This window comes from Temnothorax curvispinosus, unplaced genomic scaffold (assembly GCF_003070985.1).
Source record: "Temnothorax curvispinosus isolate PA1 unplaced genomic scaffold, ASM307098v1 QBEX01003877.1, whole genome shotgun sequence".
NCBI classification, from domain to species: Eukaryota; Metazoa; Arthropoda; class Insecta; order Hymenoptera; family Formicidae; genus Temnothorax; species Temnothorax curvispinosus.
In genome coordinates this window covers 1-13,987 of record NW_020213657.1, presented here as the reverse complement: position 1 = coordinate 13,987, position 13,987 = coordinate 1, and the positions used below count along the sequence as shown (strand labels likewise).

Genomic DNA, 13,987 nt, shown 5'->3' with positions numbered 1-13,987 from the left:
TAAGTTCAAGGAACTCGCCGCTGAAGGAGCCACGATGTTCCAGTTTGCGACTCTCAACGAAAACGACCCGATGCTGGTTCGATTAAGTCTAAACGGGACGAATGTCATTGATCTTCTATCAGAATGCGAAAACGTTCCAAAAATGGAAGAAGTAACCGAAACGGAAGTTGAAAACACTGCTATTGATACGGAAAAACAGCAAAAAACAGTGCTTCACGAGAGTCAACCAATAAATGAAAAACAACAAGAAACAGTGCTTCACGAGAATCAACAAGTAAATGAGGATGAAGAAACTTCAAATTTGAGTAAGATAGCTCAACTGGATTGTGTTGACCAGATGGAGAAGCTTGAAATTAATGAAGCAGTGTTTAATGGAATTGGAAATTCTGATATAAATGAAGAATCCAAATCTAGCGAAGCCCAACAAATAAAAGAGAACATAGACGACTCTTGTGAAATTGTAGCTGAAATTTTAGCTGAATGTACTTCAAGAGCGAGAGAGAATATCAGCGCAACCGAAACGAATAAGGATGTCATAAATGAAACAATTTCTAGTGCAAGTACTTCGATTGACCCGTGTCTTAAAGCATCTTCGTCTATTATAACAGAACTTAGCGTTGATGAAATAATTGAGAATATGATAAGAGACGCCACTGACGATCTAGAAACGCAAAAAGTCGATGATGCAAATTTATCAAACGCAAATGAGACGCAACAGAATACTCAAACCGAAGGGAGTGAACAACGAGAACTACATTCTCAAATACAGTCTATAGATATAAGTCAATCTTCGGATGTACAGATTTTAGAAACGATAAATACAGAAACAGACATCGAGAAATCGATAAAAATTTTATCTATAACGACTAAGTTACAGCCTCAGGACGTGCAACTTGATGCTAGTCAGGACAAGGAGGAGGAAGTGCGCGATAAGATGGAATCTGATGCAGACGAGTCTTCAAAATGCGAAATTTTAGAAATAGTATCGTCTTTGCCGAAAGAAATAAATCTCGAGCAGATTCAGAGGCAAAGTCCACCAACGTACGAGACCATTCCTGAAAGTACATTTAATAATGGTTTGGAGACCCAATCTGAGAACACAGACATGAGCAACGATTCTTCCTCTGGATCAACTTGTCTGGCGAAATTGTCGCCCGTAATTAAGACTGACCCAGTTGAGCGATGTAGTCACTCAGAAAAACGATCGGAGGACAAGGATGTACTGGAACGTGTCTCTGAAGGCGAGTCATCTAATACGGAAACGAAACGTTCTGTGACACCAAAGACGTCACATTCGGAGAAAATTGTGGCGGCTGTCGTGAATCCCTATGTACAGTCAATCCTCGACAGCACAAACGAGAATGACGAGGTACTTAGTATCTCCGTAGAGGACAACATTCCTAAATACGCTAAATAATTTTATAACATAGCAAATAACGTATTGCAAATTTGTATGCACATACGCATTATATGTACGTATATATAAACTTGCAGTATAAGAATGCGAACTTATATAATGTAGTTTTTCCAAAGGATCATTTTTATTTACCGTTTTCATATTATGTTTACATAAATATACATATATTATATATATATATATATATATATATATATATATATATTTAAGAAAGAAAGGGTATAGCCGTACATATGATGTGTTGTACGATAATTGTTCAGTTTTTCTCTTTTCTATTTTACAAACGACACAAATATGCCGCATTTCTTATAAATTGGCTACATACTGTTGTTACAATATACACGTTACTAAAGATTAATTAATCATATTATTTACGTTGCTTTTAGATTTAATAACTCATATAATATGATTATATATTCTTAATGTTCTTCACATTTCTTTCGAATTATAATCTGATTAATTCGATATTTTTTCAATTTCTTGTTTTCAGTTTGAGATAATTTCCTTTTTAGACTTGTAATTATATTATTAACTTTATTGTAATTATATTATTCATACATCTCTGCTTTTTGATATATCCCACCAATATAAGCAAACTAAAATTTTACTTCTTTGACGTACGTATTTGATAATTATTACATAATCAAATGTTTGCAATTTTTAATACTATTTCTTAGAAGTAAAATAGTGCATCGATTATTTTTTTTGTCCCCAACAAATGCACGATTCTAAAAGCAATAACAAATATATCTACAAATTGTTACTTTTGCGATAAATTCGTATAATTACGACACAAAACGATAGTGTGATCGTGTGCAACGAAATTTCTTTATAAGCATTGTAAGAAAATAGTAAAATGATTATTTAAAACGTGGCGTAAGAGAAAGAAAAGCTGCTTTTTGTGTCGTTACTATGTTATATATATATATATATATATATATATATATATTTTTTTTTCATATTATAATTATATATATATATATGCATATATATATATATATATATATATATATATATATATATATATATAAAATCAAATGTGAATTGTGAACTCATTTCGCATCCTATGCCATATATTATGTAGTTCTCTCGTTTCTTCCTACAATTCTTTATTAACATGTATAACATTGCGATTATAATAGTTGACAGACAAAGCTGTATAAATTTGTATTTGTATTCTGCTAAAATATATTTTTCTAATAAACATTTCAAGATATTCTGCCGCGTTTTGTCTGCATTTAATTCGCAATTTATAAATACAAGTGAAATTTCATTATTCATATTTATTTTAATCCTTGTAAAACACTTTGTTACAGCGCTATAGTATACAGTGGATTTCTTCAGAGAGCCAGTACTTTTTATACATTATATATCGAACTGCTGATTGTCCTGTGTGACTTAAGAAGTGATCTTCAAATTCCTTTTTTTCATACGACTGCTGCGTTCTCTAGCTTTATTAATTTAGAAAATCATTAATTTCTTATTAATGATTTTCAATTTTATACATCAAAGATACTTTTTAATTACATGACTAAATATATCACTAATTAATTATATAAATAGTATCACCAATGATTATATATCAAAAATATCAATTACGTTTATATTACAAGAATAATTAACATATTTTCATTTTTTTTACTTTCATTAATATAAAGGCAACATAATACGTTATATTAAAAAAAAAAACTATAAAGACATAAAGCTCTTCGGTGGAAAAGACGACAAAAATTGAGATTATCAATTGGCCTCGCATTTTGAGTGCGTGAAGTATCACCCTTTCGTTTGGCGATCATTAGATTCCTTTTCGCAATCGCATTGTAATTATCCCGTCTCTCCTTAGCGAGGAATTCGCGCGCGAGCGCGATCTCGTCCTCCAGGTACCATCGTAGGGGACCCCGGCATCGTTTGCACCGTCCCAGATAAGCTCTGCCTTTGGCCTCGAGGATTCTGCGCTGAATGGGATACGGCGGCGGCCCGATGTCCTGTACGCGAAACTTCACCCCGGGCCCGCCGCTGCCTAGGAAGACATTCGTCAAGGATGACGCGAACGGCGGGTTTCGCATGTCGTAGCGTTTCTCAGGATCCTGATCCTTCTCCTCGCAGCAGAACCCGTACGGCTTCTGCGGCAGCCGCGAGCGTGGCAATTTCGCGAGGCTGCGTTTGCTTGGCACCTTCCTCATGTCATATATAACTTCTTAGTCGATCGTACGTCACGAATTTAAGGAACACTTTCCACTTCGAGGAATCATGTTAGCTGTAAATTGAAAATTACATGTCGCGCAATTACGAAATATTGTTTTAATCGATTCTTTCGATCAGTTGTCGTCGAAGCGAAACAATTGACAAATTTAATGGTAACAAGTATTCAATCGTACGTGTTGCGAGAAGGGTTCTTGAGATAATTTTTTGTTCTGTTCTCTCTCTCTCTCTCTCTCTCTCTCTGAAATTTTGTATTTAAAAAAAATTATTAAAGTATTAAATTATTAAAATAAATTTATTAAAATACTAATTTATTAAAAAGTACGTATTTATTTCTACCAATGTAGACTAACTTTAATCTCGGTTTAACTTATTTGTGTATTTTTTTCTAATTTCTAGAAAATTTTTTACACATAATGTGTTCATGATAATGTTCATTTCTACCAATATATAAATTAACTTTTTAATCTCGATTTAACTTACTCTTTATCTTTTTCTAGCTTTTAGAAAATTTTTTATTAATGTCTATTTCTACTAATGTAGATTTTAACCGTTAATCTCGGTTTAACTTTACGTTTACGTTATATCTTTTTTTAATTTTCTAAGAAATTAAAGTTAATTAATCCACATTGGGGTAGAAATGGACCCAAAAAATTTGTCAATTCAAATTTAAATATGTAACCGTGACATATATCATACATCGATATACATATATATCATCGATCGACCAATGACGTGAGGACACATTACGGTAAGAGAAGCGTCTCTTATCGATGAGTTTCGGAACGCATTCCCGGGAGTGCGTCCCGGATAGTTCCCGCCGTTCCCGGTTCCCGGGCTGCTGCTCGACGACGACAAATAGGTAGGGGACATAGGTGTTCGGTGTTGTCAATGAATAGAGTGGCATGGAGTGCCATGAAGACGCATACGAATGATACGAACGTGACCGGTTATTTCAGGACGCGCATACTAAATTATGAATTCGTCCACCTTGTCGACGAGCACTCTAGGACACTCGACGGGACAGAGAACGCCAGAATCTCAAGACTCGGAGTTAACCTCCAGCGCGACTCAAACATCCAAGATCCTGAATCAGATGAAATCCGAGTTGCAGGAGCAGAAGCAACGTAAACGATTCCTCAAGGAACTACACGCAAAACGCGTACAATCCTTGCGAAAGGAACTGGATTATCTTAAGGCGACGGAGTGGCGATATCAGCCTATAGATCGGTAAATGTCATTCATGTTCTCCATCTCCGTTGACTGCTCGATATCCTGATATCGTTTAATATTAAAAGTAAGTTGCCTTAAATATTTCAACTTTTTTTTTAGATACTTAGATAGGAGCCAGAGAAATTGAAGATGCTGTCGTTAATCGTTAAAGGACTTCAATATGCTGCAAGCTACGTGCACTCGGATAATCAAACTGCAGAGGAAGACATAGATAAAGTCATATCTCGTATAGAGGATGCTAAGGAGACCAACGCGGATGAAACTGCCAACCAAGCGGAAGAACTGAATGAAGAAGGATGTTACTACAGGACGGGAACTGTCACTCAAGTCACCGAGAGTTACGTTCTCATAGATGATTGCTATATGTACGAAAAGATCGATAGCTCAACCGAGAATCTAAAAATAGCTGATAAAATTCAGTACTTGCTATATCTACGGGATCCAAAGGCGGAGCCGAAAGTACGTAAAATTATCTGCGTGATAGACGACGGCTGGGAAAACGCAAATGTCAAATCGGAGGAAAATGCCCACACTCAAGCGATACTGAGGAGTATAGTTGGCAAAGTGACAAAACGTGAAGGCCGAATCGCCATTGTCGAGCCAAACAATATTCGCATTGACTTGTGCAAAGTACGATCCGACTTCATTCCCGTAATTGGTGATTGGCTGACATTGGAATGCGTGGTCGAACTAAACAACAGCTCTACGGATTTGATTGGCGAAGTCTTGGAAGTCGATAGGATTAAATCGTTACGATCTAAGCTGGACTTTGGCGTGATATCAAAGTACAATCCAAACAGCGAAGTGGGAGTAATTGATGGGAATGTAATTTTTCATAAGCGCGTGTGTGATGTGGGTTACATTCCCTGCGTAGGTGACAAAGTATGCAGCGACAGCATAGAAAGCGATCAAGGACAGTACAACTGGAGATCGTTGACCGTAGTGCCATTAGTTCAGGCAAGAATTAAATAACATTTAGTTATTTTGCCAGTTTTGATACCAATATGTAATAAATTTCACAATATTTATGATTTATATTTTTGTTTTAGACTCCAAAGAAATCCGTTGAGTTACCAGCCGTAAACAGTGTTCCTTCCATATTAGATTCCGGCGACTTACTAAAAAACAAATATGGTATTATCATAGACGACGAATTAAAATTTAATTTGAACGTAGGAGAGGAGAGTACCTTGACAGTTTCGATACGAAATAACGGCAGTTATGCTCATTTGTTGCAAAGTGGCTCTTTTACGCCACAGAAGACCCCATCTCAGTTGTCACTAGTGTCACCGACAAATACAGATATCGGCATAGTAGTAAATCCTTCCGAAAGTGTTGGTTATACATTCAAATGCAAAGCGAAATTTGTCGGCACGTCCGAGGAGCTATTTACCTTTAATTTCAAAGACTTTAAGATAGCTAGAGTGTTTCACATAACTGTCGATGCAAAGAACATATCACAAAAGACTGATTCTGCATCTATTATACAAAAGAAGGAAAATATTAATGTACCTGATTTGAATGAGTTAATTGAAGTTACATGTATTCCTGGGGTAAAACCAAGTAAAGCGCCTAAATTTATCAAAGTGAAAAGTGGCGTGTTCAGAATACCACGATACGTTTGGAACATAATGTGGGATAATATACAGAGTAAAGGAACACAGGCGGAATTAGAGATCGCTATTGGAGATCAGATACCTTGTCTCCTAAAACCGCTTTCTTTCGAGACGTATAAGGAACGTTTCCACAACTTGTTGTATCTAGAAGAGGTATCTGTAATACTCGCTTTGCAAAAATATAACATGGAAAATGTAGTCTTGCGACGATGCGGTGATTATCTTGCGCTAGAAGTGCCAGGATTATCAGAAAGACGGCCTTCTCTCCTTGTCGGTGATAGAGCTATAGTATCTTTTCAATGGGATAAATCTCAAGGTAAGATTTGTAAGGAAAAAGCTGAAAAACATGTTTTGATATTATGCATATGATTATTATATTACTGAAAGATAAAAATGTAGTTTTAAAACTAATTTTGGTACGTTGAGATGATAATTAAATAATTATTGATTTTTTATTTGCTTTGTAACAGGCGATCTAAAATATGAGGGCTTTATTCACAAAGTCAGAAGCATGGAGGTCTTTTTAAAATTTAACGAAAGGTTTCATCACGAATACAGTGGTGAGAGTTGTCGAGTGATATTTAAATGCTCGTATCCCACTATTCAACGTTCTCACAATGCTGTTAATTTAGCTCTCAACCGTCTTGGACCTGATTTTCTGTTTCCTACCAAAGTAGTGCAAAAAGAGCCACAGTTCCATTTAGAGGAAGAGCATGAGGCCGAAGAGAAACCCACTCACATGCAAGTTCATCACAGACATAAATCTGTATCTTCTAACAGTTCCAGTTCCTCTGTCACTTCGGTCAGCGATACAACCTCTAATAATACCAAAGTCTCTACAAGAATATCGGTAGCAAATAGACTTTTCAATTCTAAGCCTGCTGAATCGTCATTTGAACGTACAACGACGTCGGCTACAAGATCAGAAATAAATCAAAGTTTTAAAACGAATTTGGCAAGGAATGCCAACGGGAGTAAGACTAACGCTGCCATGGTTTCAAGGACGCCAAATGGACCGATCGCTCACACTAATGATAAACTACAACCATATATCACTCAAATAAAAAAACGGAAATTAAATTGGTTCAATAAAGAACTGAATTATTATCAAAAAGAAGCTGTGAGGAATATAATATTGGGATTAGCACGCCCGTTACCCTACGTTATATTTGGCCCGCCTGGAACAGGGAAGACAATGACTATGTGCGAGACGATCTTACAACTTTTGACCGTGATTCCGGAAAGCAGGCTTCTCATAGCAACACCGTCGAATAGCTCGGCAAACTTAATAGCGGAACGCTTGTTGGACAGTAATATCCTTAAGCCAGGCGATTTGGTATGTTTTACTCTTCTATAGATTCTTTCGTGATTCATGAACACTAACAACAATTTTATATAAATTAACTGTATATTCGTATATTCGGTAATAAATACAAATCATAAAAAAGTTAGGCCAAATCGTAAATTATTAAATAGTCCCAGTTTCACTGTATTTATTCATTATATGTACATGCCATAGGTTCGACTGATAGCTCATCATTACTTGGACAGTGACTCTATTCCCGAGAAACTGTTACCTTACTGTGCTACGGCAGAATTAGCTGCGGAAGGAACGTCCGATCGCTTCTATCAACACGAGAACGGAGTGAGAGTGAACTGTACCATGTCCGTACTGGGTCGCCATAGAATTACCATCGGCACCTGCACATCGTTAGGAATATTGTACAATATGGGCTTTTCTCGTGGTCATTTCTCGCACGTTCTAATCGACGAGGCGGGTCAAGCGACCGAGCCAGAGATTATGATTCCCTTGAATTACATTCATTCCGATCATGGTCAAGTGATACTCGCGGGCGACCCAATGCAACTTGGGCCTGTCGTGCAGAGCAAACTGTCGATGAATTTCGGATTCGGCGAATCATTCCTATCGAGACTTTTACATCAATTTCCTTACCAGAAAGACCTGGAAGGATATGAAACCGGCTATGACCCCAGACTTGTTACGAAACTTATAATGAACTATCGGAGTTTACCAGAGATATTGGATCTACCAAACTCAATGTTTTATGAATCGGAATTACAACCACAGGTATGTATAACTATTGTTATTATGCTAAGCTTGGAATTTTGTCTGACTACAATTTGTTTGTTTGCTATATTTAGATATCATCTGAGAACAGTGACGAAGCTAAACTATTGGAAACGCTGGAAACAGAACTGCCCAAGAGAGATGGATTGCCATCGGCCGTAATCTTCCATGGGGTCAATGGTGATAACTACCAAGATCCCGAGAGTCCAAGCTGGTACAATCCCGCAGAAGCGACGCAAGTGTATCTCTATTTGAGGAAGTTATATAAATCCGGGCTTAAGCCAAATGATATAGGAGTTATAACCCCTTATCTCAAACAGGTATATACGCCTATTTTAAATAAAATTCTACACTTTATACTAAAAGACAATTTCTTCCTTTCTTTTTTATGAAAAACATTTTTCTAAATTAGGTACAAAAAATCCGAGATATGCTGTTGGAGTTAGATCTTAATTTGCCAAAAATCAGCAGTGTAGAAGGATTTCAAGGACAAGAAAGGAAGGTAATCATTATTTCGACTGTCAGATCGTGCAAGAATCTAATTGAAGAAGATGTCAAGCACGCTCTAGGCTTTGTCGCTTCGCCCAGAAGACTCAACGTCGCGATCACTCGTGCTCGCGCTCTACTCATTATCTTGGGAAATCCGAGAGTACTCAGTTTGGATCCGTATTGGAGGAGCGTTCTGACATATTGTATCAATCATGGTGGATACACGGGATGCAATTTTTTACCTTCGTATATAACGGATTTCCAAAATATAAATGTCTCGTAATCGCATAAGTTGCAACTTGAATACTAACTTGTAACTTAAATAATATTGAGACATTTATAATTATAATTATTATATTATAACTATAATTGTATTTATAATATAATAAATAATTATAATATTTTATATTAAAACTAATATATAACATAACATTGAACAACAATTCCCCCTTGCACGTTTTACAACCGAGCTATCAACTTGTAACAAATAGAAACTATAGAATTCCTTTTTAGGCCCAGTTTTTCATTTTTTGATTAACTTGTAGCTTAGACTTAATCTAAATTTTAAAATAAAAATTGTGTTGTTTAATTCATGGTTAATTACTAAGCTAATAGTTTCTTAGTGCTAACTTTTACTATCAGAAAATTCAACTTCTAGGACTGCGTTTCGATATTCACTGCCAATACTGAAAATCTATAGTTTAAGTCACGTATACTACAGATTTTTAGTACTGGCAGTGAATTGGAACGCAGCCTAGTTTTATCTTTACTAGAAGCTCATAACCTGTCTATAGTTATTTTATGCTGAGTAAATAGAGAATAGTAAATAGAAAAGTAAATAGAATTTAAGGTTTGTGCGTATTGTTAATCAACATGTATTTCGATAATTTTGATGTAAACTTTTTATAACAGTAATGAAGAATTTATGAAAAGACGTAAAATATTTCAGCGTAGATCGAATTATTGTAATGAATTAGATAATTTTGATTTCTTTTCTAAATTTTGACTATCAAAGGCGACAGTCGAAAGACAGAACATTGTATATAAATTAATATTAATATTTTTTTGCTAATCGCAATAGCTAGCCCGAACTGATTGATATTTCAAGATAAATCGACTTGTTAACATCATAATTCTCTACAGTAAAAGGATATCAATATCCTCGTTATCCATTACTTGCATTTTCGTGGTCAAATTTTTTTTCGTGCTCTCGTAGTAATGATCTTAGCTTATATGTAATACTATATGTAACAAATACTTTGTAATTATTTCTGCTATTACGGTTTTTTTTTCCTTCAACCCTCGGAGTGTATACGTGGGTAAATTGTCTGTCTACATTGTAGTTGACGATTTTATTCATTTTGATAAACATCGTTTATTTAATATTCGGCAGACTTGCAAGTTTTACAGTTAGTTACGAGCCGATATCATTTTGGCTCAAACGTCGTAGACCCACGTATACAGACGGAGGATTAAAATCGAAACATTATTTTCAACATTATTCTTGATTTATTGTATTTATCTATAGTAAACGTTGCGTGAAGTTTAGGCATCTATATTACGTGAACTATAGTCTTTTTCTGATTTAATACCACCATCAGAAATTTTTTGATGGGTAAAGCAGGGTAAAGGTTTATTGAAGGTTGATTAACCAACAAGCAATAAAAGTTAATTTTCAAGTAAAAGTAACCTAATTAGATTTTACCTTCAAATGAAAACTAGGCCTAAATAAAATATCTAATTTCTTTTTTATTTTCCGAAACTTTTTGTTGACATAATATTTGACAGGATAGCCCAATAATGGTTTCTAGTCAAACTAAAAATGTGATTTATGGAGATACGGATAGTATAAACAATAAATAAATGTGATATGTTTTATAAAATGTTATTGGTCGCTTATTATTTGTTATAGTATTATTTGACAGTTACAAGATACTGACAGTACCAGCGAATAAAAATACATCTGGTTTCATGATGTAATGTCACGATGCAATTTCCATTATTTCTTTTAAAAGGTACATTGCGTCAAAAGCCTGTACTTTTACTGTTAATTATTACTGTTAATAATCGGAGGTGGAATATCTCTTTTGGGCATTACTTCTCCACGTTGTATCGAGTTGTCACATATCCAAATTCCACGAATGTTGATACTGAAATAAAAGTGAATTGTCTTTAAAATTTATATTCAAGAAAAGTACATTTTACAAAACGTCACGTTTTTATAACTATTACATGTAATGGCAAAACAATACGAAAAAAACTAAAACGCTTCAGTTGTAGCGCAATTGACAAAAACAATAAGTTAACAGATGGATAAATGTTAAAATATATTAAAACGTACAAAAATCGAATTTAATGTTAAATATAATTAGACGCAAATTGGACGAATTATTATTATTATTATTATTATTATACAGTGTGTACAGTTACTTGACATTAGCGTCTATATAATATGCATAACTTTACTTTTACTTTTCTGATGTCTACTGCCATGTGTTATGCATTAAGTAAATCAAATGTGATATTATACGCGCAATATAATTGTGAATGATACTGACCTCTGTTAGTTCCACACTATACTTACTGGGTCTTGATTTTTCGCTTTTAATTTTCTCTCAATTAGATTCTCTAGTGCCTCGCTTCGCACACTCAGAGTCTCAATCTTCTCAACCAATTGTTGATATGGGGACGCTGGCTGTCCTCCCATTACTACGTGTCCCAACTTACTGTCGATTTTAGCGTCCAAACGTGCATTACGGATTAAGTTCACAATCCAGCATTCCGCAACATCCGCCTTCATATTCAGTTTCTCCGCAAGCATCCTATAAATAATGCAAAAATAATGTAAGAGTAACTGACAAATACCGAGCATAAATGATTAATTAACCTTTTTTTACAATCATGAAAATTATTGTAAAAATTACGCACTGGATACTAATGCATTGATGAATTCTGCAGAACGTTTCGAAAATCATCAATCGTGCATTCTCTACAAATTCATTCAGCAGAGCGATTAAAAAGAAGTCATTGAAGACGACAGTCTGGCACTCTTGCAATTTTTGCCGAGCTCCATCAAAGTCAAAATTAACATACAAATGTTCCAGAAACTCTGTGATGGGATCTCGATAAGTATAAGATTCCTACACATAAAAATTTTTAAAAATGACACGTATAGAATTTCATTTCATTAATATACGGCATAAAAAATCACACAATTTCTTTTTCTTGACAAATTTAAACTATTATTTTCTTAGTAAAACTTCATGAATACATATATTCGCCATCTTTAAGATTCTCTACTTAGATTGGATTAATATTTGTCACTGTTACTGTCAATCAAGAAACCTCGTACGAATTTTTATGCCTTTCAAAGCGACGTTTTTTAAAATTCGACCTGTTGTATCACTTTCACGAGATCCTTCAGAATAGACCGCCTAGAACGATTGACGATAACTGCCGCAGCCAAATAACGAAGTATATGCGGGCACATAGTTTGAATAGCATTTAAATAACTGTAAAAATATATACACATTATAATTTCTCTAATTTTCGTAAATACCATTAAATATACTTTCTTAAGGAATCGTACGTACTGTGGCCGGTAGAGGAACATCTCAATAATGAGATCTCTTCCCTTCACATGATTAAAGAACACAAATAGACTCCAATGAATGAGCCATGTGCGTTGCTGTAATACTTGCAGCGAATTACCGATAACATTACTGTCGATATACTCTCGCAACTTGTTCACGTCCTCCAGTGCCGTTTCCCAATTTTGTACAAGAATCTCTGATGCCAATTTTCCCCATAAGACATTTAAATAGTTCTGGAAATTAGATATAAATGTTAGATAATTTTATAAAACATATTGTACTTGATTTTCATAATTTATTAAAAATTGGCAGAACCTTATCGGTAGGGGACATAATCAGCATATAGAAGTACAAATATGACGTCGAAACGGAATAATTGCCACACTCGTAGCGATACTTAGCCAGCTTCACAAAGCTATCCATCATCTCTACCCTAAACTGTAAAGACAAAACCAATAAAAAAATGTGTACACTCATAATGTCTTAGAATACCAGGTCAAATATTCCATTATCTAATGTAGTAATAACAATACCACTTACATCTGATTCTTGAGTGAGGTAATTATTAAGTGCTTTGGAGTCGCGCATGTTCTCCATCTTCTTCATAATTTCCTCGTTGTTCATAAGAGCCAGCACTACCGAGACATTGTTCTGGAGTACGCCAAGCTCTTGCAACACATCGGCACGTCTGGATTTTATCTCCTGCAACCAGTAATATCGCTATCATTAATTTATTGTGTAAAATGCACAATCTGGATCTATTGGCTAGTATTCATAGTCTGTTCTTATTTCAAGACTGTCTTAAGTAATGTCTTGAGATGCTAATATGGCTCTGATCTTATATATATATATATATAATCTAACTATGATAGGTTCCATTTGTACTTTGTTTGTCCTTGTTTAACATTTGCTAAACAAGGATGAAATGATTCTATGAAGAACATGTAAGCGCTAAATAGAATTGTGAGCTTAAACCTACCCTTAGAATACTGGCTTGTAAGGAAGCATGCAGTAAGACATAAGCAGTAAGCTATTGACTAATGGATTTTTACAGGAATAATCGACTGTGGTCAATAACTTACTGTTTATGTCTTACGGTTATTGTAGACGAGCCATAAGACGATCTTAAATATAAGTACCGACTATGAATACCGTTCTATGATGTGAACTAAATCTATAACATTCGTCTCGCAATCACGCAACAGTGGCATACACGTTACGTAGAGAAACGTACCTCCGGTACTTCCACATTGGGATACAGCTGCTTTCTAATGTCGATGGTGTAGTCGATCATGTTCGTCTTGCTGAGGATATCGAGTTTCGCGTGCAGCAGCTCGTCCTCATCATA

The 13,987-nt window shown here is 35.1% G+C and overlaps 3 protein-coding genes across 4 annotated transcripts in view; 2 read left to right on the top strand and 1 right to left on the bottom strand.

Moving 5' to 3' along the window:
- Positions 1–2,315, top strand: part of LOC112452956 (maternal protein tudor-like) — an 11,876-nt gene extending 9,561 nt beyond the window's left edge. The window contains 1 exon segment of the mRNA XM_025013434.1: positions 1–2,315. This exon segment is cut by the window's left edge and continues 9 nt beyond it. Within this exon segment, the coding sequence (XP_024869202.1) occupies positions 1–1,417 (1,417 nt within the window). The 3' untranslated portion in view covers positions 1,418–2,315.
- A 2,442-nt stretch (positions 2,316–4,757) lies between these two features.
- Positions 4,758–9,722, top strand: LOC112452954 (RNA helicase Mov10l1-like). The gene is made up of 7 exons (XM_025013430.1): positions 4,758–4,849; positions 4,952–5,809; positions 5,902–6,784; positions 6,939–7,804; positions 7,988–8,557; positions 8,632–8,877; positions 8,970–9,722. The coding sequence occupies exons 2-7, from the start codon at positions 4,982–4,984 to the stop codon at positions 9,327–9,329; spliced, it is 3,753 nt and encodes a 1,250-aa protein (XP_024869198.1). The 5' UTR covers positions 4,758–4,849; positions 4,952–4,981; the 3' UTR covers positions 9,330–9,722.
- Positions 9,723–10,775: 1,053 nt separating this feature from the next.
- On the bottom strand, positions 10,776–13,981 carry LOC112452955 (eukaryotic translation initiation factor 3 subunit E-like). 2 transcript variants are annotated; one of them, XM_025013433.1, is made up of 8 exons: positions 13,874–13,981; positions 13,180–13,341; positions 12,955–13,077; positions 12,640–12,872; positions 12,441–12,558; positions 11,975–12,186; positions 11,605–11,868; positions 10,776–11,196 (listed from the first exon to the last, which is right to left on the bottom strand). In XM_025013433.1, the coding sequence occupies exons 1-7, from the start codon at positions 13,931–13,933 to the stop codon at positions 11,610–11,612; spliced, it is 1,167 nt and encodes a 388-aa protein (XP_024869201.1). In that variant the 5' UTR covers positions 13,934–13,981; the 3' UTR covers positions 10,776–11,196; positions 11,605–11,609. The 2 variants fall into 2 exon arrangements, with proteins under 2 accessions (XP_024869201.1, XP_024869199.1); XM_025013431.1 differs by having other exon boundaries at positions 11,631–11,868.
- Positions 13,982–13,987: the final 6 nt, after the last annotated feature.

Bases quoted from the DNA above. Each gene is read 5' to 3' on its own strand.
- LOC112452954 (XM_025013430.1), top strand. From the start codon at position 4,982: ATGCTGTCGTTAATCGTTAAAGGACTTCAATATGCTGCAAGCTACGTG. The intron at 5,810-5,901 runs GCAAGAATTAAA...TTTTTGTTTTAG, and splicing joins CCGTAGTGCCATTAGTTCAG to ACTCCAAAGAAATCCGTTGA. The intron at 8,558-8,631 runs GTATGTATAACT...TGCTATATTTAG, and splicing joins AATCGGAATTACAACCACAG to ATATCATCTGAGAACAGTGA.
- LOC112452955 (XM_025013431.1), bottom strand. From the start codon at position 13,933: ATGATCGACTACACCATCGACATTAGAAAGCAGCTGTATCCCAATGTG. The intron at 12,559-12,639 runs GTACGTACGATT...ATATTTTTACAG, and splicing joins ATGTTCCTCTACCGGCCACA to TTATTTAAATGCTATTCAAA. The intron at 11,869-11,974 runs GTGCGTAATTTT...CATTATTTATAG, and splicing joins CATCAATGCATTAGTATCCA to GATGCTTGCGGAGAAACTGA.